We start from the raw sequence: 27023 nt of genomic DNA on the forward strand, positions 1-27023 counted from the left end.
ATTTCAGCTTTTTGGGGCCAGCAATCACTTCCTGTTCAGAGTGCGAGTGGGTGGGGTCATTTAGTCAAGTTCTCGTATGCAGTCAAAGTTATTTTGCCTCCTTAACTTCCAAGGAAGTTATCGAATAAAATGAACTGGTTTAAAATGTAATTGTTGTCATTTAAGTAGTCTTATGATTAAAAAAATCAGCAAGTTATTTTTGATTAAACAAAAGAAAAAGGCTTATTTGAGGTGCTTGTTGGAAAATAAATGCTTTGAAGTGTGGTTGCTTTCCTGGATATGCTTTGAGACAGCCTAAAAGACTGGAGTTCACAGTTAATACCTTGATATGCTCATTAAAACAAGACAGTGTACTGGCAGCTTAGCAAGTAGCTTTTAGCCAGCAATTTTAAACCACAAGATACCCAAACAGGGTCTCCCAAGGTGTTTGAATTTTAGACAAGCAACTCGGCTTAGAAACAGAAATTTAATAAACGTCAAGTTAAAAGATTCTTGTTATGTGGTCAACATTGGGATCGTGGGTAATGATTTATGCACAAGAAAAAATAGCAGATGGGGCCAGATGTATGAAAAAGGAAGACACAAATAGCTCAGCTAAACTGGTCTCTGAGATGATTCCCAGAGGAATGAGGCTGAGGCACTGTAATATTTAGAGGTACAAGGGGCAGCCGTGTCGCTCCCACCAGCTTTTAGACCTCTCTGAACAGGAGTCAAATGCTGCCAACTGCCTATTCAAAATGGCTCCGCAGAGGTGACAAAGGGAAAGTTGATACAAAATATTAACTGGATAGAAGCCAAGTGTTAATGTTGAGCAGCTCTGCTGTGCTTGGACTGAATTGTTTGTTTCTTACATTTCTGAATGTAATGGGTTCTACAAGTCGTGCTTAGAAAAAAAAAAAAAAAACAACAATGCCTGTTAGCGGAGCCCATTATTGATCTGTATTCATTAAACATTATTGCATATCTTTTTTACAGGATTTGTACAGTTATAAAAAAAAAAAAAAAAACCTGGACAAGTTTTGGAAAATTAAGATGAAACTCCTAGGTCCTTTTTTAAAAACGAAATCATCTGTAAAATTTTGAAAAAGTCATGACATTTTAATATTTAAGTTAAAAATGAGATTTCAATGGATGGGAGTTTATGTTGCAGTAAAGCAGTTTGAGTTGTCGTCAGTTCAGCGTATGGGACTTTCAGCTCACTATCGTGAAGTGCAAGGAAATATCAGGGAAATGTAGCTTTAACAAGTGGCTTTTCAAGGAGAGGTATCAACTGTGGCCACTGGAAGACCCTGAAACGCATTTTGCACCAGAAATGTGCAAAATGCAGATTTTGCTCCAAGAAAAGCAGGGCTGATGAGCCACATGGAAGGGAGGAAACAACGACAGCTGCCGAACGCGGTTAAAGTCAGTCGGTCAAAGAACTTTTAAAAACATTCAAAAAAATAAAATAAAACAGGTGATATTCGTTCTAATTTTATGTGAAAAAAAAAAACACCCACGTGTGATCTTTGTTCAAATCTTTTCTGCGATTTTTGTTCTACCATGTTTAAGAAATACAAAAGCAAAGAACTCCAAATAGGCTGGCTCTAACCTCATCTGCTCGTGAAAACTATAAGATGAGCTGCAATTAAAAGTTGAAAAGCCATAAAGTGTCTGTGTTATAGACATGATCCATTTAGTTTCAGTGCCCGTCATGACATCACCAGTCTGTTTTGTTCTTCCTACTTACTTAACTTGCGCTTTTCTGAGCATTCCTCATATTCTCTAATTCCACCAGCCCCTCCCAATCCACAAAAGCTAGAGGGCTCTCAAACTGTGACATCATAAAATCCGAAACAGTCCCTTCGTTGCCAACACCGCCCCCCAGGCTTACACAGACTTTCTCCGCGGAGCTAGCGGTGATCAGTAGAACTTTCTATGCACCTCCATCTTTGCAAAAGTTCAGATGTTGTTTGTTTTCATGGGCGAAATGCATACACGCTGTTGAGGCAGACTCTGGGTTGACGTGATGAAATGGGCGGCACCAACATGGAGCGAAAGGCGGTGCCTCAGAGATCGAGTCGTTTTACTTCCGGTTTGGAAAATGAACAGCAAAAATAACAAATTTTTTCAATAAAAATGTGTTCTTAAGTGTGCCACAGGTAATAAATATTCATATACATATGGATATAATTTACTCTGATAGGCTTAAGAATAGCATAATATAAGTTTTTTTATTAGTCTTAGCTTGTTATAATTGTGCTAAATTACAGCTTTTTGTGTGGCAGCTGATAGGAAAAGTTCAGTTTCCCTCTATTAAAGAGAAACTACAGGAAACTGTCATCAACTCCCATAAATTTACACAATTGACAAAGAGTGTTGAAATGTAGTTTGTAAAACATACTCAAGACACTTATTCCAAGCCCGAGTACATGAACTTTCCAGCCCTCTTGCCCCTGGGACCTTTAAGACCATCCCTGTAATGTTTTAGTGTGTGCAAGTGTGTGTTTGCCTTTGGGTGTGTGTGTTTTTAAGTCCTGAGCGTGACAACAGGCCCTTTCATAAAGGTCTTGGCCCTTCATCTACCTTGGGGCCGAGACGACATGCTGGCTGCCCCTGGAAAGACCTTCGTCTCACCATTTCCTTCTTTTCTCTCCTCACTTTTGCCCCCCCCCCCCCCCCTTTGCTGTCAAAACAGTTAATTTTGAATGACTTTATTGATGTAGTTTCCCTTCCTCCTCTTTTCATAAGGTTACTGTTCAACCGTTATTTTTTTCCTCAAAAAATGCTTAACATATAAATCTTGTCATTCTGCCTCCTTGCCGTGTTGATCTCTCTGAAATCTTCTCTGCATTTTCCCTTTGCTTTAGTTTCATTTATGCACCCGCTCATACATATTCTTTCTAAAATGATCTTACATCCATAGAGTTCCTACAGTCATGTTCACAGCCTGGCCCATGTAAAATATTTCAGCAAAATTTACATCTCATGTTAAATGGATTAGTGTGGAAGAGTAAACTGAGGACAGAGTTTTAGATTGCCTCTCTACATTATCGTTATGTTTTGAAGATTCATTTTCCTTTCTGGGGTTTCACATACACCTATGACGCAATGTTACGTTTTGTCTCACTCAATAAAGAAAACTCATATTCTCTAAATTCAGTTGCCATTATTTTTTATATTAATTTATACTTTGTAGAGAAAATAGTAAAAGGATACACATTTTTCTCCACCAGTTCTGTTGTTGACTTGAATACTGTCATTGCTATAAATCATCACTTATTTGACATTTTCTGTTTTCTTTTTACAAAGTTTTAACCTAAATAAGCATAAAACAAATGGATCTAAAAGTTAAAGGAGAGAAAAAATTGTTTTGAAAAAGTGACTTTGTTGAAGTGTTGTGATGAAAATAGATCTACAGTAGTACTTCTTATGAAGGTCACTGCACCACCTTTTTCCATTAAAGATTATTGTTGCTATCATAAAGGTAGTTTGCCAGGAAATTGGCAGTCTTTATACTAGCAGGCCAAACTCTGTGTAAATAAATCATATTTCATCCTAAGCAAATCAAATGGTAGGATGTTCTGTCCCTTTCATTGGACAGTGGTAGGTAGCTTATAATTGTTGTTTTTGATTCAGATGATCAGATAACTAGCAAGGAGGGACGAGTTTTGTGAGGTATAGCACATTATATTTTTTTGGTTACAGTTACTTTCTGTGCAAGTAAACACAAAACCTAATGTCTATGGAACTTATATCATCATAATGCCATCAGTTACCAGAGTAAGGGCTGAAATGGTACAAAAAAGGTGTCTGTTTTGTTGCACCCATACTCCAATCTGTGACTGCAGTTAAAGTTAAATGAATTGCTTTTTTTAAAGATTTGCTTGAGGTTGGAGTCAATTGCGCATAATGCTTTACCTGATCAGACCACAACTTAAAGACCCACTCTGATCCTCTTTTGATCTACTTTAAAAGCATTCCCTGTGGTCTTTTAATCATGACTATGTTGTCAAAAAGCCTGTGCTGTTTTCTAGGACATAGTTTTTTTACAGAGCAGCAGGAGTTCATTAGAAATTCAACTCTCAGTTGTCCAATATTACAAAGCAACCCCCCCTTACCTTTCCCATTGCTGTGGACTTGGAGTAGCGTATTTTCAACATCACAATTAAACTTTTTATTCGAACATCTCTTGATTCACAACAGTTCAAATAAAGAAATACTCAGAAATGCAATTTTGAGTGTAATTTTCTTTATTTATGTCCTCCATCATCATAAAATGCCATAGGAACATGTTAAAAACATCAAAAACCCACTATTTTCATCAGAGTGGGTCTTTAAAGGTTATCATCTAGTAGTGTAGACACTTAGACACATCATAAAAAACTATCCCTTTGTGTTGATTACTTGGACATTAGACACAAAAAACAGCAATGTTTTAATGCTAAAGCCAGCAATGGTGTTTATGTTACTTCCTGACATTTGCATGAACCATTTTCCCCTTCATGATCATGAAGATTACAAATGGCTCTTTCATCAGTACATCCTAATCATGCAGCGGAGGTTTTCAAATGTGTCCGTTGTGTTCGTTTTTGACAAACTGCTTTAGTTGCAATCACCATTGATTGATGACAGTAAGATATAATTCATGTTCTCATATCATGCTTTGTATACAATTGGATACAAACTTTCAAACACAGGTATCGAATCCCTCATTCTTGGTAAGTGCTGGACATGTGTGAACATTAATCTGTTAGCATTTGTCAAAGTTAGCACACTTCTCCAAAATTCCAACCTTAACAAGCGTAATGATCTACACTCAAACATAATAAATCTGTTTGGACCTGAATTCAACTCCCATATGTCTTTGCACCAACAACCATAAAACTGTCTTCGGTCAATGTGCTGGCCACTTTCTGCTCATTACCGTGTGTTTACTCTGACCAGCTGATGACAGAACGTTTTGCTCCTTTATGACCATTGAAGGGAGCTTTCCTCCCTGCATCCATGGACAACTTTTACATTGTTTCTCCTTAGCGCACATTTGTAGCACTGGCTTTATATATTCTTCATATTTCACTCAACAAGGACAAGATTTCACAATGTACTGGCGAAATCTGCGGTGTGCCTTTTTCTTCATACTCGTCTTGTCTCTGTACCCTTCCTGAAAATACAAAGCTTTAAGGAGTTTAATGAAATTTTTGAAAACTCTTCACATTAATCCTTCATTGTTAAGTGAATCACCTGGAAAAGACTGTAGATCTGTGAGAGCAGGGATGACGAGACTCCATTTAGTCATTGTTAGACCTGACAGCGACAAGACGACAAGGGAGGCTGGTGCTACAACTGTATGACAGGGAAACACCACTCACATCTTGGAATTATATACATTATTCATTGTGTTTTGTTGATCTCTTCTTCTTTCTCTTATCCCTCACTCTGCCTTCTAGCAGTTTTATCTCTTTCACTTTTCATTTGCTTGTTCTTGTCGACTCTTTTACTATTTCGCTCTGCTGCCTGTCTCCTTGTCTGTTCCTTGGTCACCTTGAGATTCCGAGGCTCCATTAAGGCTTTCAACTTTTCCTACGCACGCTGCTTTCAAAGCTTCTCTGGGTTTACGTGATTTTCACCCATGACTGGTTGCCCTCCTTGAGAAGAAAAAAAACAAAAAAAAACATCAGCAAATATGTACACAAGGTACACCGCAGTGAGCTTCATACTCCGAGGGTAACAGTTTGCCTGCATCTGCCTGCAACTAAATACAATAGTCTTATTTGAATTTTAACATACCCCTCTATATCTTTAACAGTTTCTTGTTTTGCATATGTAAATCTGCCCATAATAATTGTTGACTGGAGACTAAGCAGCATTCCTAATAGGTTAATTAAAATATCCGTTTTACTATTTTTTAATAAATGTTTGTCGCAAAGCACAAAAATAGCTCAGAGAGAATTGTTGGTGAAAGTGTTTGTGGTCCTGTCCGCTTCTCAGAGCAACACCAGTAGATTGGTTTGTCATGTTGCTGAGTTAGTACTTCAGTTTTTATCGAGGGAAAAGCCTTTTCTCTCTGGACCACACATAAACAGTGGATCTGTTTCTTAAAGTCTTACCGTCTACAGTCAGCAAAGGTTAATAGTTAGTTACATATGGATAGTAAGTTAATTCCTTAAGAAAAAACATTAATCTGCAGAAAATCCATTTTCTCCTCTTTTTTGCTTCTTTTCTCTGTGGTAAGTCCTGTTTTTCATCTTTTACTGGGTTTTAACTGCACATAGCCAAAGTTTGGTGATGCATACAACTTGTAAATCCACCAGGATTAGATTTAAAAGAATAAATAATTAAATTTAAGTGGAGATGATGAATAAATAAAAAAACTTTACCTAAAATAGTTTAGGGATTTTGCTGTAATATACTGTTTATTTAAATATCATTACCCCTCTTGTGGTAATTTGGAAAAAAAACAAAACACAATGCACGTTTCACCAAAACATTACAGGGCACATGTTAGACTTTATTAAAATTCAACTTGTTTTTGTAATGTAAAGTGGAGCCGGTTTAGCTCGTGCTGGTTTGCGGCGCCTTCCGTCCGTGAAACCAGGGTTCGACTCCGGGCTGCTCCCTGTTCCCTTCTCCACTTCTGTGCTGGTCCCAAGCCCGGTTGCTTTGAGAGGGTTGCGTCAGGAAGGGCATCCGGCGTAAAACATTGCCAAGTTTACCATGCGACTCGTTCGCTGTGGCGACCCCTGATGGGAAAAGCCAAAAGGGAAACTACTAAAGTGTTTTTTTAAATAATTAAAAAAAACTTTTGGTTTGTAGCATTTAATGTGCATTAGAGACCCCCCCTTTTTTACGTGCAAATCTGATCACTTATGTAGTTTCCTGTTTAGAGATGATATTCTCTTTTAATCATAACCTAGTTGTACTGATGTCTGTTCCTGTGTGTCTGAGCTTCTATGTGTTAAAGTCTACAAAACAAGCTCACCTTAAATTATAATTAAATGCATGCTGGGCTGCGGAGAAGCTAAGCGCAGACTTAAATAAATTCACTCTGTTTTTATTTCTTCAGGATAATGATATTACTCTATAGGAGAGTATTAATTTATTGTAATGACTGTTTGTGTTCCAGCAGGGGGAATCGTGCAGAGATTTGCTTGAAGACTCATCAAGCAAATTAGTTTTAAATGAATTGAATGAAGACAAAGGGAAATGCACTAAAAACAGATTACCAATGTGGCGAGACTTTGGAGGCAGTTGTGAGACGCAGTGAATCAGAACCATACAGCTTTCAAGCAAACTGCTCACCACTCATACAAATGGAGCTTTAAACAGGTGGAGGATTTTTATGCTGTCTTCTATCTACAGAATGGTGCATCTCTTTTAAACAAATCTCCAAAATCTCTGTTTTCCATATCTACATATTGTATAAGAACAATGTTGCGTGTGTGTGTTTGCAGGAGGACTTGCTTCTGTTCCAGATGCAAATCATTTGTTTACATGTGCAGCCCACATACAGATGTTACAGAAAACCCTGAATCCTGTATACTTATTTACTGAAGCCTTGAAAAATGAATTCATAATCATTTACTTTTTCCGGGCTTGAGAACGTCTCCACTCTCATTTGGGTGCGTTTGTGTATACATTTTTGCATGTGCGCGCTTCGGCAGAGCTCTACGACTGTGCACAAACACCTTTGTGTAAATAGCTCATTAGTGACGGCGGTGGGGGCATACACCGCCGTATGTGAGCGAGTGTGTGTCTGAGTCTGTGTGTCTATGTATCTGTTGATTGATGGGGTCACAGCAGGGTGCCAGGCCTACTTACAGCCTCATACCTCCCTCTTCCCCTTTGCTCCCGCTCTTCCTTCCCATCGCTCTCTTCCATCCTCGTTTAATCTGGCAGCAGAGGCGAAGGAGAGCGGGAGTCACCAAGGGACACTGCTCATCTTCAAAGGACACACTCATGCCTCTTTTTTTCCCCCCGTCGCATTACTTTGTCTCTTTACTTTGCCCCGACTCCATTCTCCTCCTTCCTCCATCGGCTCCTCCTCCTCCTCCCTGCAGTTTTGTCGTTATATTAACTTGTCCCGCCTTTCGTGTCTTCTTTGCAGACAAAGCGCACAAAAGCTGTGATTCCAGACAACTTGTCAGTTTTGCCCCCCCCCAATTACCCATCCCACACATCTTTTTGTCTGAATTCAAACTTTTCATCTCTTTGTTTTGTCCTGAGAATATGAACTTATTTGAAATCTGAAATACCACTGGGAATGCCAAATCCGACCCCACATAGAGTCTGGGTTCCTGTTTAACTCATATATGTGCTTTTCCTATGTCTGGATTCTCCACATTGATGTTTGGCACACCGCCCCCCCTCCCTCTCTACTCATGTATTCTCTTTACTTTTGTATTTCATGAGGTATTATACCTGAGCTCATCAACTTTTACTTTGCTACTTTCTGTAAAGGAGATAACAAAAGAATAATAAAAAAACTGCAATTGTAATGAGGAAGACTGTGAAAACAACAAAAGGAGGGACTCAAAGAAAAACTAAATTAAGGCATAAATTTATTTGCATTCTTAGTAAGTCTTAAAAATCCTTACCATGTGATATTTTTCTAGTATTACCAAAAATGTTTACAAATCTAAGCTTTAGTATAAAGAAAGTGTGTTTTGGGGGGAAAAAAAGTAAAATTTCTTGTCTTTTTGTGCATTTCTTTTTAGTATTTACTTGTAAAAACTTATTTAGGTTCCTTCAGTGTAGTTGTATTGACAATTTCTTACACTTTAAATAAAATAAATGAATTAATGGTAGGTTTACTTTAAAAGAACCTTTTTAAAGGTTTTAATACAAGTGCATTTTCTCAGTTGGCCTATGTGGGGTCTGCCTTTTTGTTATTTGTTTAGCTCTCAAAATGAGAATGAGGAGGGCTGGTGGAGTGTATTGTGTGGATTGAATAACTACTTGAAGACCACCGCCGCAGCTGATGGACACACATACACAAATAGAGACACACACTCTGAAAAACCACTAAAACACTTGACCCTTCACCTCACCTCCTCTGGAGTCAAGTCATTTTATTGGCTCTCCATCTTTTCGCCCAGGCCAGTCCAAACAAACGGGCTCTTTGTTTATGGCTCTGCCTTTGTTACTGTGTCCATCTACTGCAGGCTGGAACGGCCCCATCCAGTGTGAGGCTGTGTGCAAGTGTGTATTTGAGTCATAGTAGAATGTATGTTTTCTGTGTGTGTTTATGTTGGTTTACTGACAAAGAGAAAGTGCTTTTTGATTGTCTTCCTGTGCTAATGTTAAACAAAGGCTTAACTAAAGCCAGCAGTAGCCAAACAATGCGTGACTGACTTACAGAGACCCCGAAAAACAGTTGGGAGGGAGACAGGTGGACAGCCAGGCCAAGAGGCAGGCGGGCGGGCAACAGTCAAACATTCAGACAGCCAGCAAGCCTGAACGGCACAGGAGTAAGCACAGACGAAATGTGTGTTTGTGCTGCGGATTTCCAATCGGATGGCTTTCGGTAAACACCGCGACTGAAAGTAGACAGAGGAGTAAGTGAGGAGATGGGGCGCAAAGACACACACAAACTTTTATGACAAAGTAACAGCAGCAAACGAGAAATCAAACATTTTGTTGCTAAGGGAACGAAGACTTTAGCTGGTGGGTCTAATATAAGCTAAATGGAGTCATTATAGACTACAACCACATAGATGGGAGGATAGATCTTTGAAAATGTGAGCCAAAATCTTATCATAGAGTGCATTTCCATTATCTTGAACACATATAAAACAGTGTTAAATACCAAAATATTTGTGAAAGTACCATATTTTCCAGAGTACAAGTTGCACGAGTATAAGTTGCGGGAGCCAACAAATAAACTATAAAAAAGAAAAATTCATATACAGTATGTCACTCAGGAGTATGTGTTGCACTTTTGGGAGAAAAATCCGATGATTCTGAACAAATGTGCCAAGCCTAGTGTAATGCTGCGTTCACAGCGAACCGCATTTCACGTCTTAAATTTGCATCTGCTGCCTCTTTTACGATGCATGTCAAATTCGATGGTCAATGCTTATCCAAAAATGTGTTCATAACCTATGCACTCTCTTCGCATGTGAGAGAAGCTACACTCAAGTTTTTAGCTTCATCACTATGTGGAAGCATTGGCTGAATGTCTCATTTACAATGCAAGGGAGACACGGAAGATGTTGAGAGATCAGGTCACTTACAGTAGATCATTTAGTCTTTTTTTTTATTTTTTAAGATGAGGTTTCCCTTTTTACTGCAGGAATTGTGTCTGAATGATGGTGAAAGCCCCATCTGGTACTTCCATGTCTCTGTAACCCAGTTTGATGACTCGCTGTCCCACTGTGGTCCAAGGAAGGAAAAAAAATAACGATAATAATTATGTCTCGATACAAGTAAGAAAAATATCTTAAAATTCAGGCGGATCAAATTCTCGCAGTTTCTTTTGGGATGGTGCTTCCTCTTCTGCGTTGCTGTCAGTATCAGATACTGAGACCTACCCCCACAGTGCCCTCTAGCGCTTGTTAGTGCAAAAATAATAAATATATGAGCCTATTTATGTTTAAAAAATAGTCCCATATAAGTCGCTGCTGAGTCCCACCACTGGTGAAACAATGCAAAAACAAAAGCGACTTATACTCTGAAAAATACGTTGGTCCTTTTCTGATTTATATGTATGAAAGAATCGTCATCGGTGTGAGATTCTGCGTGTGGTTGCTGAAAGAAATTACTCTTGTAAAATTCTTCCATCAAACCAACAGCTCTTTACATAATCACCCCAAGACAATAAGAACAATCATGATGCTAACTTGATGAATGAGAGAAAACAAACACAAGAGTCTTTACCTGATGAATGAAAAGGAAGCGAGAGATGGAATCTAAATTTACCCTTTTCTTGTTAGGAAAGAAATGTGCGTTAAAGTGCAGATCAAGGCTGTTTGTTCACAATGCGACTTCCGAATTAAAGAGTTTTTTTTTCTTTTCTTTTTATTGTAATCAGCAAGAAAGTTTGGAGAAACATGAAAAAGAACACAACTTCAGATCTCCTCAATGAACATACATTTCACTATATATTTTATTTTTATTGACAAATCAACAAAGAAAGTAAAACTGCTCCTGTGTGTTTTTCTTTTAAACTGGCAGGAAAAAGTACAAACACTGTCTCCGTTCTATGGTACCTAATGTTGATGTCTGGTGAAGTGTACTTCACTTCAGCTTCCTGCACATCCGTTCTTGCTATTTTGACACACAGGGCAGTGCTCGACTGGAAATTGCCACTTAATCCTTAAGCTGCAGTAACTGACACATTGTCTGTGCCCATAATGACAGCTGATAGGAACCCATCATTTTAGAGTGCTTGTGCTGCTCCCATGGATTCCATAAGGAGCTATGAGAGTGTCTACGTCACCCAACTTACAACAATGGCACTTTTTAAAACCTGGAAACTATTGTACTTCATTTCATTTATGGAGAGTTATTGACTTTGTTTGTTCCAAAACATCAAAACTTTACTAACAGGGGTTCTTGAAGCCATCAGATGTTCCCTATATGAAATATGTTTATTTTTTGCAAGAACTGATTGACTGCTTGACAACCTTTGCACTCCAAAAACTCAATCTTAAAACATTTCTAGAAAAAAAAGAGGAAAAAGTCCTATTTTCTGCCTTGCATGATACAAAGTTTATTAAGAGCATTTTTCAGTGGCAGAAATTTCAGAAAACATTTCTTAATTTTTTTTTTGTAATTACAAATTCTTGGGAAGACCATTTTTCTCACCAAATTCAAAGAAAATCTTCCGGTGGGATAAGAATTTTTGACTTATTTCTAAGGATCCACAATAGATCTGGTTTTTGGTTTTGAATGTTCCTCGTTCATTTTTCTAGTGACATTTTCTCTTATTTCACATTTTATCTATTTAGAGTTTCAACGAAATCCATGTTAGTCATAATTTAGCATTGATGGAAACAAAACTGTTTAGCGGTTGATGTATATTTTTGGTGTCATTATACTCAAGGTATATTAATTGGAGCTGTATAGATTTTTGTGTGTTTTCAAAGTTGACATTCGAGTTAGAAGTGAGAATAGCTTGTGTGATATAAACGATGGTACAGGTCTGAGTGGTTCTAAAAGTAAAACGCTGACTGTCATCTGCTTCTCTGCTCCACACAAACATGTCAAATTTATTGTTATTTGGTTTGCTGCTTCCTTCTTGACACTGAGACAGTTTGTCTCGGTTTGCATTGGCTTTCTGTCAGTTAGCTGTTGATATAGACTAGAAAATTAATTATAGCTGCCACTGTATTGACAGGAATGAAAAGAAGCACACAAATGGCTTCTTTGAAGGATATGGGACAGGAGGACAAGGGATGTTTTTGTTTATTTTTTGAGAAAAGCAATCCATTGTGGATTATAGTCATTTCTGAATTTGCATTTCCATTTCTCTTATTGGTTCAGAGAATTTTTCATAATAATAATTTTTGATATCCTCTTATGTTTAGAAGTGATTCAGTGAAGCAATAAATTACAGTGAAATTGTGTTTTTCAATGGAGGGGTCATTGCAAAGCCAGAGCATCGGGTTTAGCAGCATTTTATAATAATCTGGAGGAGAACGTTGGTCACAAAAGTTTAATTCAACTCTGACATTAAATAAATGTAGCTTTAAAAGAACAAAAGAAGTCTGCAGACGTCTGCTGGTTGGCCTTTGATGTAAATATGTGTTAATGCGCCTACATTCAACTAACTTCTTATTTTCAAAAATTTGAAAATAGAAAGAAAAGCTTTTTAAAATCACACAAGAAAGCAGATTTCTACATTAAATCAAAGGAGAAAAAAAGGTCAGGACTTTGAACAGAGACATGAAAACAACTTACTTTTTGCACTAAAAGAAAGCAAATCTTCCCCTGTGGCTAAATCATATTTTGTGATTATTTTTCAGCCATTTCTTGGTTTCATGTTTAGCTTTTACTGCCATTGATTTGAAAGAGATTTGTTGTGAAATTGCAGTGAAAACCTGCCGTGTTTTCTGTCAAACAGGTAGTTTTTGCTAACCAATCCTCCCAGCTGGTGATTTACTCATTTGCTCAGGCCATTCTCAATTCAGTCAGCAAAGAAAGCTCCAAATTGTCTGCCGTGTAGTGAATACTTTACTGACAATCAATAAGAGTTTAATTCATGGCTCAAAGATAATTTCATGCTCTCAGAAGCCCATTGGTTATATTAATACATCTATTAAGGCACTGGGCTATGAACTTAATATTACTCAGCTTCAGAGGGAGTGGAGGAAGGAGTAGCAACGTGAAGAGTGTGCCACGACCAGAGCTATCTCGGCATGTTAAATGAGAGTTTAAACTGTTAATCATCTCGGTTAGCTTCCCTCTCAGATGAGATCCAGCTCTTTAATGGCTAATAAGCTTCGAAAATGCAGCCGTGCTAGCAGAAGCATCCTCTCTGCAGCACATCCCAGCGCAGGTTGCTCTTCCTTTTAGTTTATTCTGGACACAGACACAAAAGTGGCAGCTTTCCCCTGGCGGAGTTCATAATTCAATTGTACTCATTTCCTAGGCTGTTTTTAGGAAACAAAGTTTCCGACTTCTGTCAGCAAATGGGCGCTCACTTAATTGCGGGTTTGTTGACGGCTCACACAAGGCTGACGAAAGAACAGAAGAGCTCCCATGTCCCTCTGTAGCACCATGTGGTGGAGGCCTGTCTGGCTACAAGGCCATCCTCAGATGGCACAGATGAAAGTAGAGAAGCATGGCGAAATTATAGATACAAAAAAGAGTGAGTAATCGAAAGATTAGAGAACACAAAAGGAACAAGAAGCATATAAAAAAAAAAGTTCTATCAGAGAGACGGGAAGATGTTGATGAAAAGACTTGTGGGAGGAACAGACAGGAGCAATAATGACTGTTGGAAGTCGTGATGATTGATGAGTCATCTTCCACAGCAGATAATGGCCGCTATCAGTCTTTTGACTTGTGCCTTTATTTTCCTTTTTCCTATTTCTGTGTCTGGCTCTGTTCTCTTATATCTAAAAGCAGTCACTGTGTGAAAATGCTAGCAACTGTTGAGGAACTGGCCGTGCCTGTCGCTCTTCATTTCTCATCTGCGGTGTCTAAACGGAGGCTAGAATATCTTCTTCATAGGGTTCGGTCAGTCTTGTTGTGATATTTTTCCTTTGTTGGTATCAAGTCTTTGTGAAGGAAAGTAGAGGGAAAAATGGGTCAATATAGTTTCGTGTTGAGAGGTAGTGGAACCATCGAGTGCCGTTGTGTGTCTGTGGGTGTAGTAAGCAGTTATCAGGCGCTGTTCTGCTGTATTTGTTAGACATAGTGGGCTACATATGGCTTTTCCTCACATCGTATTTTACTTGGATAAAGTCAAGGTGTGGGTATGAGGTGCTGAAAGGGTCACTGGTCTTCTGTCAGGGGCCTTTGATTTATGCTGTGTAAGGGTCAACAGAGTTTCAGCGATAATGAAAGAAACAGGCCACCTTGTGTGTGCGCGTGTGTATATTTGTGTTTACGTGTAGATAAGCTCATGTGTGTTTCCATGTGTGTGAGCCCTGACCTGTGAGAGCCAGAATGGACTTCTGGCAACAGGGGGTCTTCCATACTGTAACAAAGACGCACACCTGGCTTCCATTACACGCCAGTTTGCACGCAATCACACAAGTCCCACACTGTCAAAGACAGTCAAACCGTCTCCCTCTCTCAGAGCCCATCCTGCTGCGTAGAGTGCAGTTGGAGCCGCTGGGCGCCTTAATGGAAGCACTCTCCCATTGGCTTTTAGGCAATGTTGAACACTCACAAATACACACAAATATCTGCAAACAGACACAAATTCCCAGACACAGGAAGTGTTGCATGCAACTGGTGCCAAAGTCCTACTTCCAAGAGGGTTTTGGCTTTTTTAGCTGTACTAATGCTGAATTACATCACACAAATGCACACAAGTTCACTTATCGGTATTTACCTTTTAGCTTTTTAGTGATTTATTGGCGGAAAGCTTTAATGGGGAAACACACATTTACAAATGTTAGAGTAAAGAGTGGTTCCATGATCCATTATCTTTTTTTGTTTAGCTCATTAATACGTAAATGAACAGTATTTCAGCATGTTATATAAACTATTAATAGGTTATAAAGCTTTAAGGCGAATTAGTGAGATTTTTATTTTTAAGGTTTTAAAGACCCAATTGGATAAAAACTGTATTTTTGGTGTTTTAAACATGTTTTTGTGACATTTTTTTGATGATGGAGGACATATAGAAAATTAAATTAAAAATTGCATTTTTGAGCATTTATTTGTTCAAATTATTGGGAATCAGAAGTAGAAGAAAAAAGGACATTTGAAAAAGATTGTAGATGCAATGCAGAACCTATATGGGAAGCCATAAACAAGCTCCCTGCTCCCCATTTTGATGAATCCATTTGCAGAAAAAATAAACGTTTTTTTCGTCTGAGCTGGAATTTGGCTCCAACTGTACGGCTGGGTAATTCCAACTTTTCTTGTCATTTTTTTTTGCTCCGCTAATGTTAGTTTGGGGTTGGGAGGAGCTTTAAGTTAGCGAGAAAAAGTGTAAACAGGTGGATGATGGGAAGTTAGGGGATGCCTTACTCTGCACTAACGGTTCCTTCCACAACACAGGTGAATTTCTAATGAACTCCTGCCACTCTGTAGAAACTGTCCTTAAAAACAACAAACTTTTTATTTTTTTTATTTTGGCTAAAAACAGCCTACCAGTAGTCATAATTAAAAGATGTCTATTTGTAGTGGGTCTTTCATTTTTACATAAATATTGGTTTTACACTAACAGAATTTCCTTCATAACTAAAACTTCAGCTATTTTTTCGCTTTCAAGCCAAAAAAATTAAAAAATAATAATAAAATTGAGTTTTCAAGGAGGCAGTTCTCATGTTTTGTGGTTGAAATAGATTTTCCGGTATGTAGAGGTTAAAAACAAATGTTGATATAGGAATTTTTTTAAGGCTGTTGGACCTGAACAGACTATGAAGGGAGCAAAACATGAGGAGATGGAGTTCCACATGTGTGTTGGTATATCTTAGCAAGCAGTTACCAACAGGAGATGTTGACACAGGCCCCTGACCCACTCTTTCCTGCACACAGAAAACACATGCTCTCACACAGTGACAGCAACACCCGAGATTTCTCACAGATCACTTACCTTTATGTTCATGTGTCTATATGCATGAGTGTGTTTGTCCTGTGGGGAAAAAAAAAAGGGGTCTTGTATTTGTGCATGCATGTTTGTGTGAGCGTGTGTGTGTGTCCAGGTTGTCAGAACGTCTCATTCATCCTGCTCTGATGTCAACCTGCTGGTTCCTCTCAAAGAGCACTGTATGGCTCTCCCACTGTAACACTCAAACACACTTGTAGCGCAGCACACATGCTGCATGCCAGAGCACTTTGTGATTTGGCTTAATTACCATAGGAGCAACAAAAGGCCTTTGTTTAGCTGTCATTTGCTGCTTTGCTCATTAACTCTCACAGGAAGTCGTTAAAGGCAGAAATCCATCCTGATAGGTCAACAGCAGCTGAAAAGGTTCCCAAAACTAGGAAGTAATCAGGTGCTGATTATCAACAGGATGCCAAGTATAATTAGCTTTTCTTTTCTCCACCTTTTTTTCTGTATTTGTGATTGTGGCCTATGATTTCAAGTGATGCAGAGAATGAAAATGACTCATAAAATAGAAACAGCTTTTGTTACAGATGGGGAGATTTCTTATCTTTGCCAACTTTTTTTTTTAGGCTTGCTCTCTGAGCTGTAATTTTTAGCCAGTAATGCACTTAGGAAAATATGTCCTTGTTAATTTTACCTTTTAAACCAATTTGAAAAAAAGGACTGTTTTTAAAGTTAACATGATCTGGTCTCAAACTGTTTTCATAAGCCGGCAATCAAACACAAAACATGCCCACGTTTTAAGGAATAAATAGATCTGTTTGGACTCATTGCACTGTGTCTTACTGATTGAGACATAAAAAAAATCACGATTTTCTCAAAGAGCAACATTTTCCTGCATTTAAGATTTCTGCTAACCCACTGATTGTCCTTTGAACTACTTTGAAGGTGAGTCACTTTAAATGGATCACCTGCTGTTGCATAAGTCTTATCATTTCAAACTTTCAAAAACTTTCAGTAAATGCCTGCTCACGACCATGAGTTGATCTGCGACCTTCAGCGGTGGTTCGCACCAGCAGCGGTACACAAGCGTGAACGAAGTCGACAAACAGACGAAAAACCTCATTAGCGCTTTGAAGCCCTTTTCTGATATGCACTTGAGTAATGCTTCACATCACATGCTAATAAAGAATTCATAAGGACTCACAGACCATTACACACACTAGTTTTCACTGCTTTGAGCAGGTCAAACAGGCGTCAGGGGGAGGAAAGGGGGGTTAACATTTGAGGGTTTTGGAATCATTTGAAAGATGGTAATAATGATAAGAAATCCAAAACACAGACACAATTAGAAGAACGATAAGACACACACACACAAATAGAAATGCACTCAGACGCTGGGTAATGTAAGGCACTGCTTACAAGGCTTTTCCTACAGGGCCAGAATCGATAAGCTGGGCTTTCATGGGAAAAAGTAAATGGTGATATGCTACACACAGAGCAAGTTTTGGAAGTGAATAGTATTTGAGGAAAGGTGATGATGGAGAGGGTAGATTCTCTGGAAAAATAAGGTCTAAACAGGAGTACAGGGAGGGACACGCACAGTGGGAAATGGAGAGATGACATTAAGTGTGAAAGATTTTGAGTAGATGGAAAAGCAAGGAAAAATTTCTAGTGACGAGTAAGAAGAGGCAACTGAATTTCTCAGTCCACTGTGAGTGTCTGGTTTGGATGCACAGCCAGTTTGTTTCACTTCTGGCACAGAAAAATTATCTGTGTGTTTTCTGGTCTACAACACCTCTCAAATTTCTCTGTCACATTGTTTTTATCTTTTTTTTTCCTGTCTACACAGGTCTCTCTTTCATTTCTTCCTTCTTTCTCTAGTTTCACAAGCAGACAAGCAGACAACAAGCATGTTTTCCATCACGTGCTCACTCGTGTCTTAGTTTGATGAAAGCCAGACAGAGTAATTATGGTTTATTCTGCTGCCCCTGTGTCTCATCACCTCTGATTCTTCCAAACAAGTCATTGCCTCACTGGTTCAGTTCCCATTACAGTGGGTACACAGCAGAAAGCACATTCTGATTTGTCATTTTTCTTTATGCATGGACATGTATCTTTAACATTGTTATTTATTGATGTTATTTTTGAAAAATACTAATTTAAGTTACTGTAATTTGTGAAAGTGTCATTGGATCACTGTCTGTTAAGTTACTGTCATGCAAAAATCCATTGAAGTAAAAAAAAGTCAAAGATTGACGAATCTAACTGCATCTTGTTTGTTGTTGTTTTTTCCTGTCTCCTGCTTCCTGTTTCCTGTGTGGCTCCATGTTGGCTTCTCTGCTCTGATTCTGCATTCAGGTAAGACAATTTCCAGGAAAAAGATGCTCATGTGTTGTCTACTGTTCAATAACATTTTTATCCCCAAGAACAGGAAATGCAATGCAAATCTATAGAATATAAGAGTATATCCATTGTTTTGTTGTTAGTCTCAGTTGGTTTGGGGGGTGACGCCCAACTTCTTTCTGTAACCCTTGTGCTATCCTAGGCACTTTAACATTGGGAGTTGGGTAATCTAGACCCACTCGACAGTGCGCTGAACCTTTTTTCTTCAATGATTTGTGAACCTCACTGGTGTCCATGGATTACATGAAATCTTTCCACCTTTATCCACCTTTGTCATGGTAGGGAGAACACGTCAATGCAAGGGTGGGGTCATCTAAGATAGCACAAGGGTTTAAAGGCAACATTCATCCAGGTGACATCTTGAATTATCTTGAATTTAAGTCAGGATCACTGGACTCAAAAGTCTTCCTTGAAACATTTTGCCACTCATGAAAGTGGCTTTACCTGCTAATCGAGCCGGATTCAGTCTGTTTGTGTCATCCAGGTGGGAAACCCACCTTCCTGCAATTGGATGGCTCATTAAAGGCAAACAAAGACAAAAACCATAGTAGAAACCTCTCCTCCTGTTATTTTGGTCTTCTTAGGAACTAATGAAATGGCAGCTTGGTAAATAGGAGATATATTGTGTCTGAGGCCTCCTCCTCTGTTCGTGCACATGTTTAAAAAAACCTTTAGCCTTTGGTTTATTAGTGTAGATGTGATATAAGTATAATGTAAGCCTTAACTTAAACCTTAGAGGTTAGGTTTTGCACCCTCAACTTATAATACTTGGTGGAAATTTTTTTTGCATTCAAAGTTTTTTTTCTGTTGGTTAAAGGCACCAGCAGCGAATAAAAATGTGTTGTTTTTTGTAATTTTTATTAGTTTTATAAATCCAGTAAAAAGTAAATAAAACAGTCGTTGTTTACATCACTTTAAACATTTAAAAATATAGACTAACAGTTACATGACAATATGTTTGTCTCTGATCAAGTTCTTTGTCTAAACTACAGTAGATTGTCCATAAAAAGTTGTGGATCTTTTGTTTGTTCTTAGAATAAATGACATCTTTACAAATGTTAAAAGAAAAGAAAATAAGTAAAAAACTTCTTCAAACTGTATAGACTGTATGTTATTTCACTGTGACTGTGGATTTTGTGCGTTTCATATCTTGAAAGCCACTAAAGGTAAAATTCCAAATAAAGTGTCGAGATAAAGTAGCTCACTGTTGAACTGTGTTAAACGGGTCAGACTCAGATACAGTTCTTTGATTCTCAAAGAAGTGGCTTTGGTGAGGAACAGTAGTTCTCGATCTCCAGTTCCCCTCGGGGTGCGTTAAGTTTTTGTTCCAGCTTATCCCTCCATCTAGTCGACTCAATTGTGCTGTTCAGTGAACAGTGAAATGGACTTAGCAGCTCCTCAGTACTGTCAGGTGTGTTTGTTCTCTGAAATAAATGAACAGATGGCCCACAAACCAGCAAAGGTATGGCGCGAGCCTGAGGTGTGTGTGGTTTTTTATCTTTGTTCAAGCATGCATGATATCTATGAACCTATGTGATCGTGGACACGTCTGTGTGTTTGAATGTTGCAACCAGGAATGGTGGTGGCTTGTCTTTAGGCCAGCGCAGTAAGCTTCTTGGCAGACTGGCACTTGGCTGTACCCTCTGAAAAAGGAGAAGGAAAGTGAAGATGGTAATGAAAAAAAAAAGGATACAAAACAAGTGATTGAACACAAAGTATCAAAAAAGAAAAACAAAAATGACTTGAGATATAGAGGAGGCAAAAACTTTTCTAAAACCAAAACTTTATGCTTCATATTCCCATTGCTAATAGAGGAAAAGTCAAAGAAATGACGTTTTTTTGGGAAGAAATGATGGAAAGAAAAAGCATAGGTGGATGCAGAAAATAGGTGTCAAAACTTTGCATCATTATAGGAGATAAAACAGAGGAACAAAGAGCTCAGCGGGAAGACTGAGGATGAAGTTTAAATTGAAAGCAAAATGAGTAAGTTAGAGGTGGATGATAAAAAGAGCATCGACAGGATGAAGAGCATAGCTAAAGAGGATGCAGAGTGATGGGAAAAATAGATTGCTTTAGTTCTGCTTTAAAACAAACAAAAAAGGAGAACAGCCATTGCAAAAAAAAAAGGTGTGATTGAAGTAGCAGAAAACTTGAAGATAAGGATTTTGTGGAAGGATGCTTGAAAAAATGAATAAGTGACCCAAACTAAAGTTTAATTAGCATATGGAAATAATGGCTCCCTCCGTGTGTCGATTCAATCATCCTTCCTTCTCTGTCTCACATCCCTTTTTCTTTGATTATTCTAACCTATCACTGACTCATCCTCTTTTCTTTGGCCTTCCAATATCTTTGGTTCTCGTTTTATTCTTTTCATTTTTTTTCTACATTCCTTTTTATTCACTTTGTTTTTTTAAAGCTGTCACTTTTACATTTAGTCCCTGAAACCACCTTCTCATCTCATCTCTCCTCCTGCATCCTGATAGATTCTCTTGTCAAGCTGTTTTTCCCTCTCCTCTTGCTTTCTGGCAGATAATGTTGGCATTTGGAAAAGCAATTGTTGATGGTATTATGGCACAATGACTGTGATATTTATACGGTCTGTAATTTAAGCCAGGGAAAAAAGCAGGCAGAACTCTAAGCTAGCATTTGATAACGGCAAGACTGCCAGTCACCTTCCTGGTTTCGTAGCCTTTCGCCTGAGCTGATGAGAAATTCCAGCCACCATAGTTTTCAGGTGCACAGGGGAAACATGTCTGAAGCTACCTACACAGCGGGCATGTGTGGCACGTTCCAGAACTGCTGAACATGGATTTTTTAACCCGCTTTTAACGTGGTGTTCCACTGGACTTTTGCTACTAGGTACTTGTGCTTTTACTTACAGGTGGAAGAAGCTTGTTGCCAAATGTTGAGTTGGTGCATATCTTGAAAATCTTTTGCCAGGCTTTTTCTTTTAAAGCTCTATTTCGATATATGAAAGACTTGGTGTCATATAACTCTGGCAAGGCAAACACCCCAATTATTAGTTTCTGCATCATAAATGATTTTCATATGATTGGTGCTTGTGTATTTTGAAAAGGACTCTATACTCTTACGTCACTACCAAATCCAAGTCCCTGAAAGTTCCTTGAAACAAGTGTATACGCGTTTACATAGATTTATTTATTGGAAGCGATCAATCAAACACTTGTGTAACGTAGGGTGACAGTGCCTTTTTTCTGGCCACCTTATTTTTTTCTCCTTTGTTTAATGCTTAAGTGAAGCATACAAATTACGCACTACTCAGGCCCAGTCCTAATTGCTTCTCTACCTTTATGTCTTCTCTCTATCCTTACATTCATCCCTTCCATCGGAGACATAAGGTGTCTTCCCATTTGGACATTACTACCGCTTGATGATGTTGTAAAAGGTCACCAGTAAGCTACGTTAGCCAGTGGTTGGAAAATACGTAACATCGTTTTAATAGCTTTTAAAAGTTATCCAAATACAAAAACTCAATACTCTCATTTAAATGTAAACTTCTGTGCACATGAAGAAAGGGCAGAGGGCTAGTCAGTCCTAATTCACTACGGCTCGGACAGCACTAAAGCTGTAACCCTTGTGCTATCCTAGGCACTTTAACATTGGGAGTTGGGTCATCTAGACCCCACAAGACAGTGCGCTTAACCTTTTTCTTCAGTGATTTGTGATCTTCACTGGTGTCCATAGATTACGTGAAATCTTTCCACCTTTATCCACCTTTGTCATGGTAGGGATAACACGTTAATGTAAGGGCGGGGTCATAGGATAGCACAAGGGTTAAATGCCCCTACAATTGGAGCAATAGGGAGGAGCCAAAGGGGTAGGGAAGCAATTTGGACTCAGCCATATTGTCATGCTCACATCCCGTTTTCCTCATTTGTGTCATCTCAACTCCAATTTGAGCTTATTTAGTTTCTATTTAAAAAATTAAAGTTTGATCTTGAACTTTTCTTTATGTACATACGCATTCTTCTGAATTTCAAGGGTAGTTAGAAACTAATGCAAACTGATTAATTGATCAATTAAAGCTATTGGTTTCAAGATCGATTTAATCACGTTTTTCCGAATCTGCACATATTATTATTTTATTTTTTAAATAGAATTTGAATGCTTTCTTTTTTAAACCAGAGCATGAAGATGAAACCTTAAATATTTTGTCAAAGACGGATGGCTCTGGAGATGCAACTTTGACTCTAAACCTGTGAGAGAGACTGTTTTCTAAATCCTGCTACCACCTGCTCCTGCAGCCAATGTTTTTCTTTTGCCTAATCCGGCTGGATTTCTGTCCATAACTGCTTGCGACTGCTTCCTTTTTTTGTTCAATTAATTTATGCCGTCCCCTGTTTTCCATTAATCTAATGTGAATGTTGGTGGGAAACAAAATATTTTCATAAAAATGAAAGTCTCTGTGGGTAATATGGTAAAACCACATTCCACAGACTTTCATTATGTTCGAGCTCTGTCCAAAACAAGTAATTCTCCGCCCAACTTCCGTTAATTTGCTGATAAATTCTAAAACTGGCAGATGATCATTTGGATTTTTGACCACCCAACATCTACAAAGCCACTTCTGTTTACAAGCCTTTGGTATCACGAGATAGCTCAATTTAAACTAACAGGAGAAAGGTTTTGCCAATGACTGAATAAAATAATAATAAACTGCAATAAAATACACAATATTTCTCTCCTCATATTTGGCTTGATCTATGGCAGGGGTATCAAACTCCTGGCCTTGAGGGTCAGCCTCCTGCTGGTTTTCCAGAAATCCTGCCTTATCAACTGCTGATTACCTGGATCAGGTGTGTCTAGCCAATAAGGAGGTTAAGTGGCAGGTTGGTTGGGAAACATGTTGGACATTAGCCCTCAAGGCCGGGATTCTGACACCCCTGATCTATGGTGTAAACACAACAGTATCAGATAGATAACAGCAGAATGGCACCTAATTTTGGTTTTCTTTCAGATCAATAAGAATCAAACTTATCATGGTCACAGTACGACTGGGTATGAAAGGAGTATAACTGTAGTGTAAGTTGGTCACCAGTGCTCATGAATGGATTTTTAAAAATTGGTTTAAAAACTTGGTTTGAATTTGCAACTGCAGCAGGAGTTGATCTCAACTGCATCCTAAAAAGTCAAATCCAACTGGATTCAAACCAGGGATTCTACCAGCCAACAGCATCCTCCTGATCTTAGGACACTACTGGTTTTGTGTAACAAAAGAATATAAAAAATATATATTTTGGCTCCAAAATTTAGGTTTATTTAAAAAACTAGTTGTAGCTCTTTAAAATTATTTATCTGGTAACTGTTAACCAGCCAGTTAATCATACCTGGTCATGAGACATCTGAATAACACTGTTTGACTAAAAGGGTTTATGATTAAGGTAGATTTAGTTATGGCATTACAGCTGAAGGTCAAGCCAGGTCGGATTTGGTCTTTAAGTATTTAGCATTGTTACATTCATCGCCTCAGTGGATGGTGAGCATTTTCTCTGACTGCATCCCTCTTACATATCGTCCTCCACATGTGGTGACATGTTTTTTAACAATGTGTAGCCATGTGGTTTTCTTCTAATGAGCGATATTCGTAGCAGACAGCCTGGACCAATGGGATATAATACTGACCATCGCCATGGGTCAAATGTTCCCAGGGTCCATTGGGGCTGAGCCCAGACACAACACATTTAAGCTGCAGGACTTGCTTGACCAGCATCTTCTATTTTTAAGAGTGTGCAAAGAAACACCATCAAATTCAGAAACTAGCACAAAAAATGATTTTCTAACTCAGATACATAGTCAGAATTTTAAAAAAAAGTAAAAGTGATGCCAGCTATGAAAAAAAATACCTTTTTTCTGACTGTTTCAAAGCTGACCCTAAAGCAATAATATTAAAAAAAAAAAGAAAAATTCCATCCATCACATCTTTGCAAACCATCACACAATCCTTTATTTGCTTTAATGAGCGGTCTGACAGCAGTCACATGTTCTTCACTCAGATACAAGAGTCAAATGGTTAGATAACTGACTGACAGATGGATGATAAGGTAGGAGAGAAAAAATGTGTTCTAGTTAAACTCAAAATTGATGCGATCCATCCATCAAACTTTTTTAATAAGTTCGCTTTGAGCTCTTGTTTAAAATACACTTTAAAGCCAGCTGCCCTGAAGGTTTTCATGAATTGAATACAATATTTTGTGTCATCATGGAAGAGCTAATGGGAATATGGTGTTAAAAAAATTAATTTAAAAAAAGTTCCTTTTGTCTTAGGTAAAAATAATAATAAAAAAGAAAGGTAGGCTATTCTTCAAGTTACCTCTTTATATTAACTCCAATCATTTTCTTTTATGTATATACTGTATATCTATATTATGACTGTTTGCTGAGTTCGGTTGGTGTGGATACCCGAGTAATGCAAACTCAGGTTTTCCTGAAGCTGAAGATTAAAGATTTTGCATTTATTCAATTTTTTTATATGTTATAAAAGTATTGGATTGAGACTATTGACATATACTCAAAATTAAATGACTCTGAATTGGACCAGGGACTAAAAAAACCTGATTGGTACATCTTTGCTCACAAAATACAGTAAGTATCTTGGAGTTTGACATTTCTCAAAAAGCACAATGTCGGTTTATACTCCATGTTAGAGGTAAGATCGGGCCTAAAAAATCCAGCCCGACCCGACACAGGCCTGCGGGCATTAAAGCCGAACCCGGTACGAACCTGACCAATTAACTTGATTTGCAGGCCCGAGCCGTAAGCAAACCCGAAATTTCAATTTATCCCATAGTATTTTTGGCAGAAAAAAAAACGCCAGATTTTTAAAGGTAAAATAATCTACGTATTTTTATGATCATGACAGTTATTTTCTTTCGAACAGAGTGGTCGCTGCATACGCGCACGTAGTCAAGCTCGCTGTTGTGGCATAGAGTTCCGCCGGAAGCGCTGCGTATATGTTCCTCCCTACATGATAAAAGCATTTGCACAATGAAATAACGCTGGAACACAGAATAAGAGGCCAGACAAAGAGAGTGAAAGAGAGATCTTGATGCGCACTCGCTTCATTACGCGGAAAAATTCTGCAGCCGCGGTGCGTGTTTGCCTTTTCAGTTCCCCTGTCTTAAGTTTATCCTTGACTTCTTGCTGCTCCATATAGGGGATACCTAAACAAAATAGATGCGGACTTGCGGAGGGAAGATTACATTCACGACACGTGCGCAGAGCTGCGGGTGGCCGGCGCCCCCCTCTTTCTGCCAGTTGCTGGACCACAGTGTATGTCAATCAACGGTGGGCTGGTGACTGGGGTGCGGGATCTACCTGTGTGTGTGTGTGCGTTCGGTGAACGTTCTCCCTCTGAGTAAGAAGAAGCTGGCTGTGGCTTTCGGTTCGTGCGGTAACCGTTCTGACATACAGGATTAATAAAGAGCTGTTTGACAACCGCCCGCCTAAGGAGCTTCTTTGCAGCCATTACAATATATTTATAAAAAAAAATCAGTGAGAGAGAAGCCCGGCCCGAACCGACCTGAACGTAATGATTGTCATTTAGTGCCCGACCCGAATTTCGGGTTCTATGTACATTGTTCTGCTCTAAGCCAAAAAGCACAATCCACTTTTCTCCAGTAACTGTGTGCAAAACAAGCCACCATGCCTCTTGGAGCTTTTTGCACTTAGTAGCTCTTTGCTCTTAAATATTTGCCAAACTATTCAACAGCTTTAATGGCCTTTTCTCTTAGAGTGTTGAGAAAATAAAGTTAGAAACCCTGCAAATGTTCTCTCCTGTAAAACTATTGAAACTCGACTCATTTGATAAAAAAACAAGAAAACCAGGCAAATCCTATTTTTTCAAGTTACTGCTAAAATGTGAGAAAAGATATGACTACCGGAAAATTGTGTTTATGGGAGCTTAAGGCCTTCATCTTTGCCCAGTCTCCGACAACACAGCTTCTTTGTTCTTGGCCTTCGTTGCTAAGTAAAGGATTGCTCATTTGAAGTTGTTTGTTAAACAAGATGTCTTTTAACATCTTATCCCAAGCATCAAACGCATTTAAGCCCTTGGGGTTTTTTATATTTGCACACAAAACAACATTAACAAGGTGTACAAGCCGGGGAGTGGTTTTGGTCATCACTTTATTTTGATGTTCTGTGTTTAGGTTTGCCAAGCCCGGATCATTATCTTTAAATTATTCGAGGTTTGCTGTGTTAAAACCATAACACATAATTGGTTTAACTGCAGACAAATTCATGGGGTCTTTGTAGACTTCATCCTCCCACTGCCATGCACAATCAAATGAATAAATTAGGAATAGATAGTTACATGATGTATTTGTATGTTGTTGCATTTCATATCAAATGCTAAAGTGTTTTCTACTTCCAGCAGTGATCTTTGTTTTGTGTATCTTAATGGCCTACGATAATAGATGGTTGTGGTGGGTGACAATTTTGTCCA

General features: G+C 38.5%; 1 protein-coding gene across 4 annotated transcripts in view; it reads left to right on the forward strand.

Annotated features, from left to right (window-relative positions):
• Positions 1-27023, forward strand: part of LOC101174433 (netrin receptor UNC5C) — a 199177-nt gene that overhangs the window by 53345 nt on the left and 118809 nt on the right. For 2 of the 4 annotated variants that reach the window (XM_078953067.1, XM_078953068.1), the window contains exon 1: positions 18358-18514. The exons of the other annotated variants lie outside the window; for them this stretch is intronic. In XM_078953067.1, coding sequence (XP_078809193.1) covers positions 18373-18514 — 142 coding nt within the window. In that variant the 5' untranslated portion in view covers positions 18358-18372. Of the gene's footprint in view, positions 1-18357; positions 18515-27023 lie in introns of those variants that run through there. 4 annotated transcript variants of the gene reach the window in all.

This window comes from Oryzias latipes, chromosome 9 (assembly GCF_053564925.1).
Source record: "Oryzias latipes strain Hd-rR chromosome 9, Olatipes_Hd-rR_3.1".
NCBI lineage: Eukaryota > Metazoa > Chordata > Actinopteri > Beloniformes > Adrianichthyidae > Oryzias > Oryzias latipes.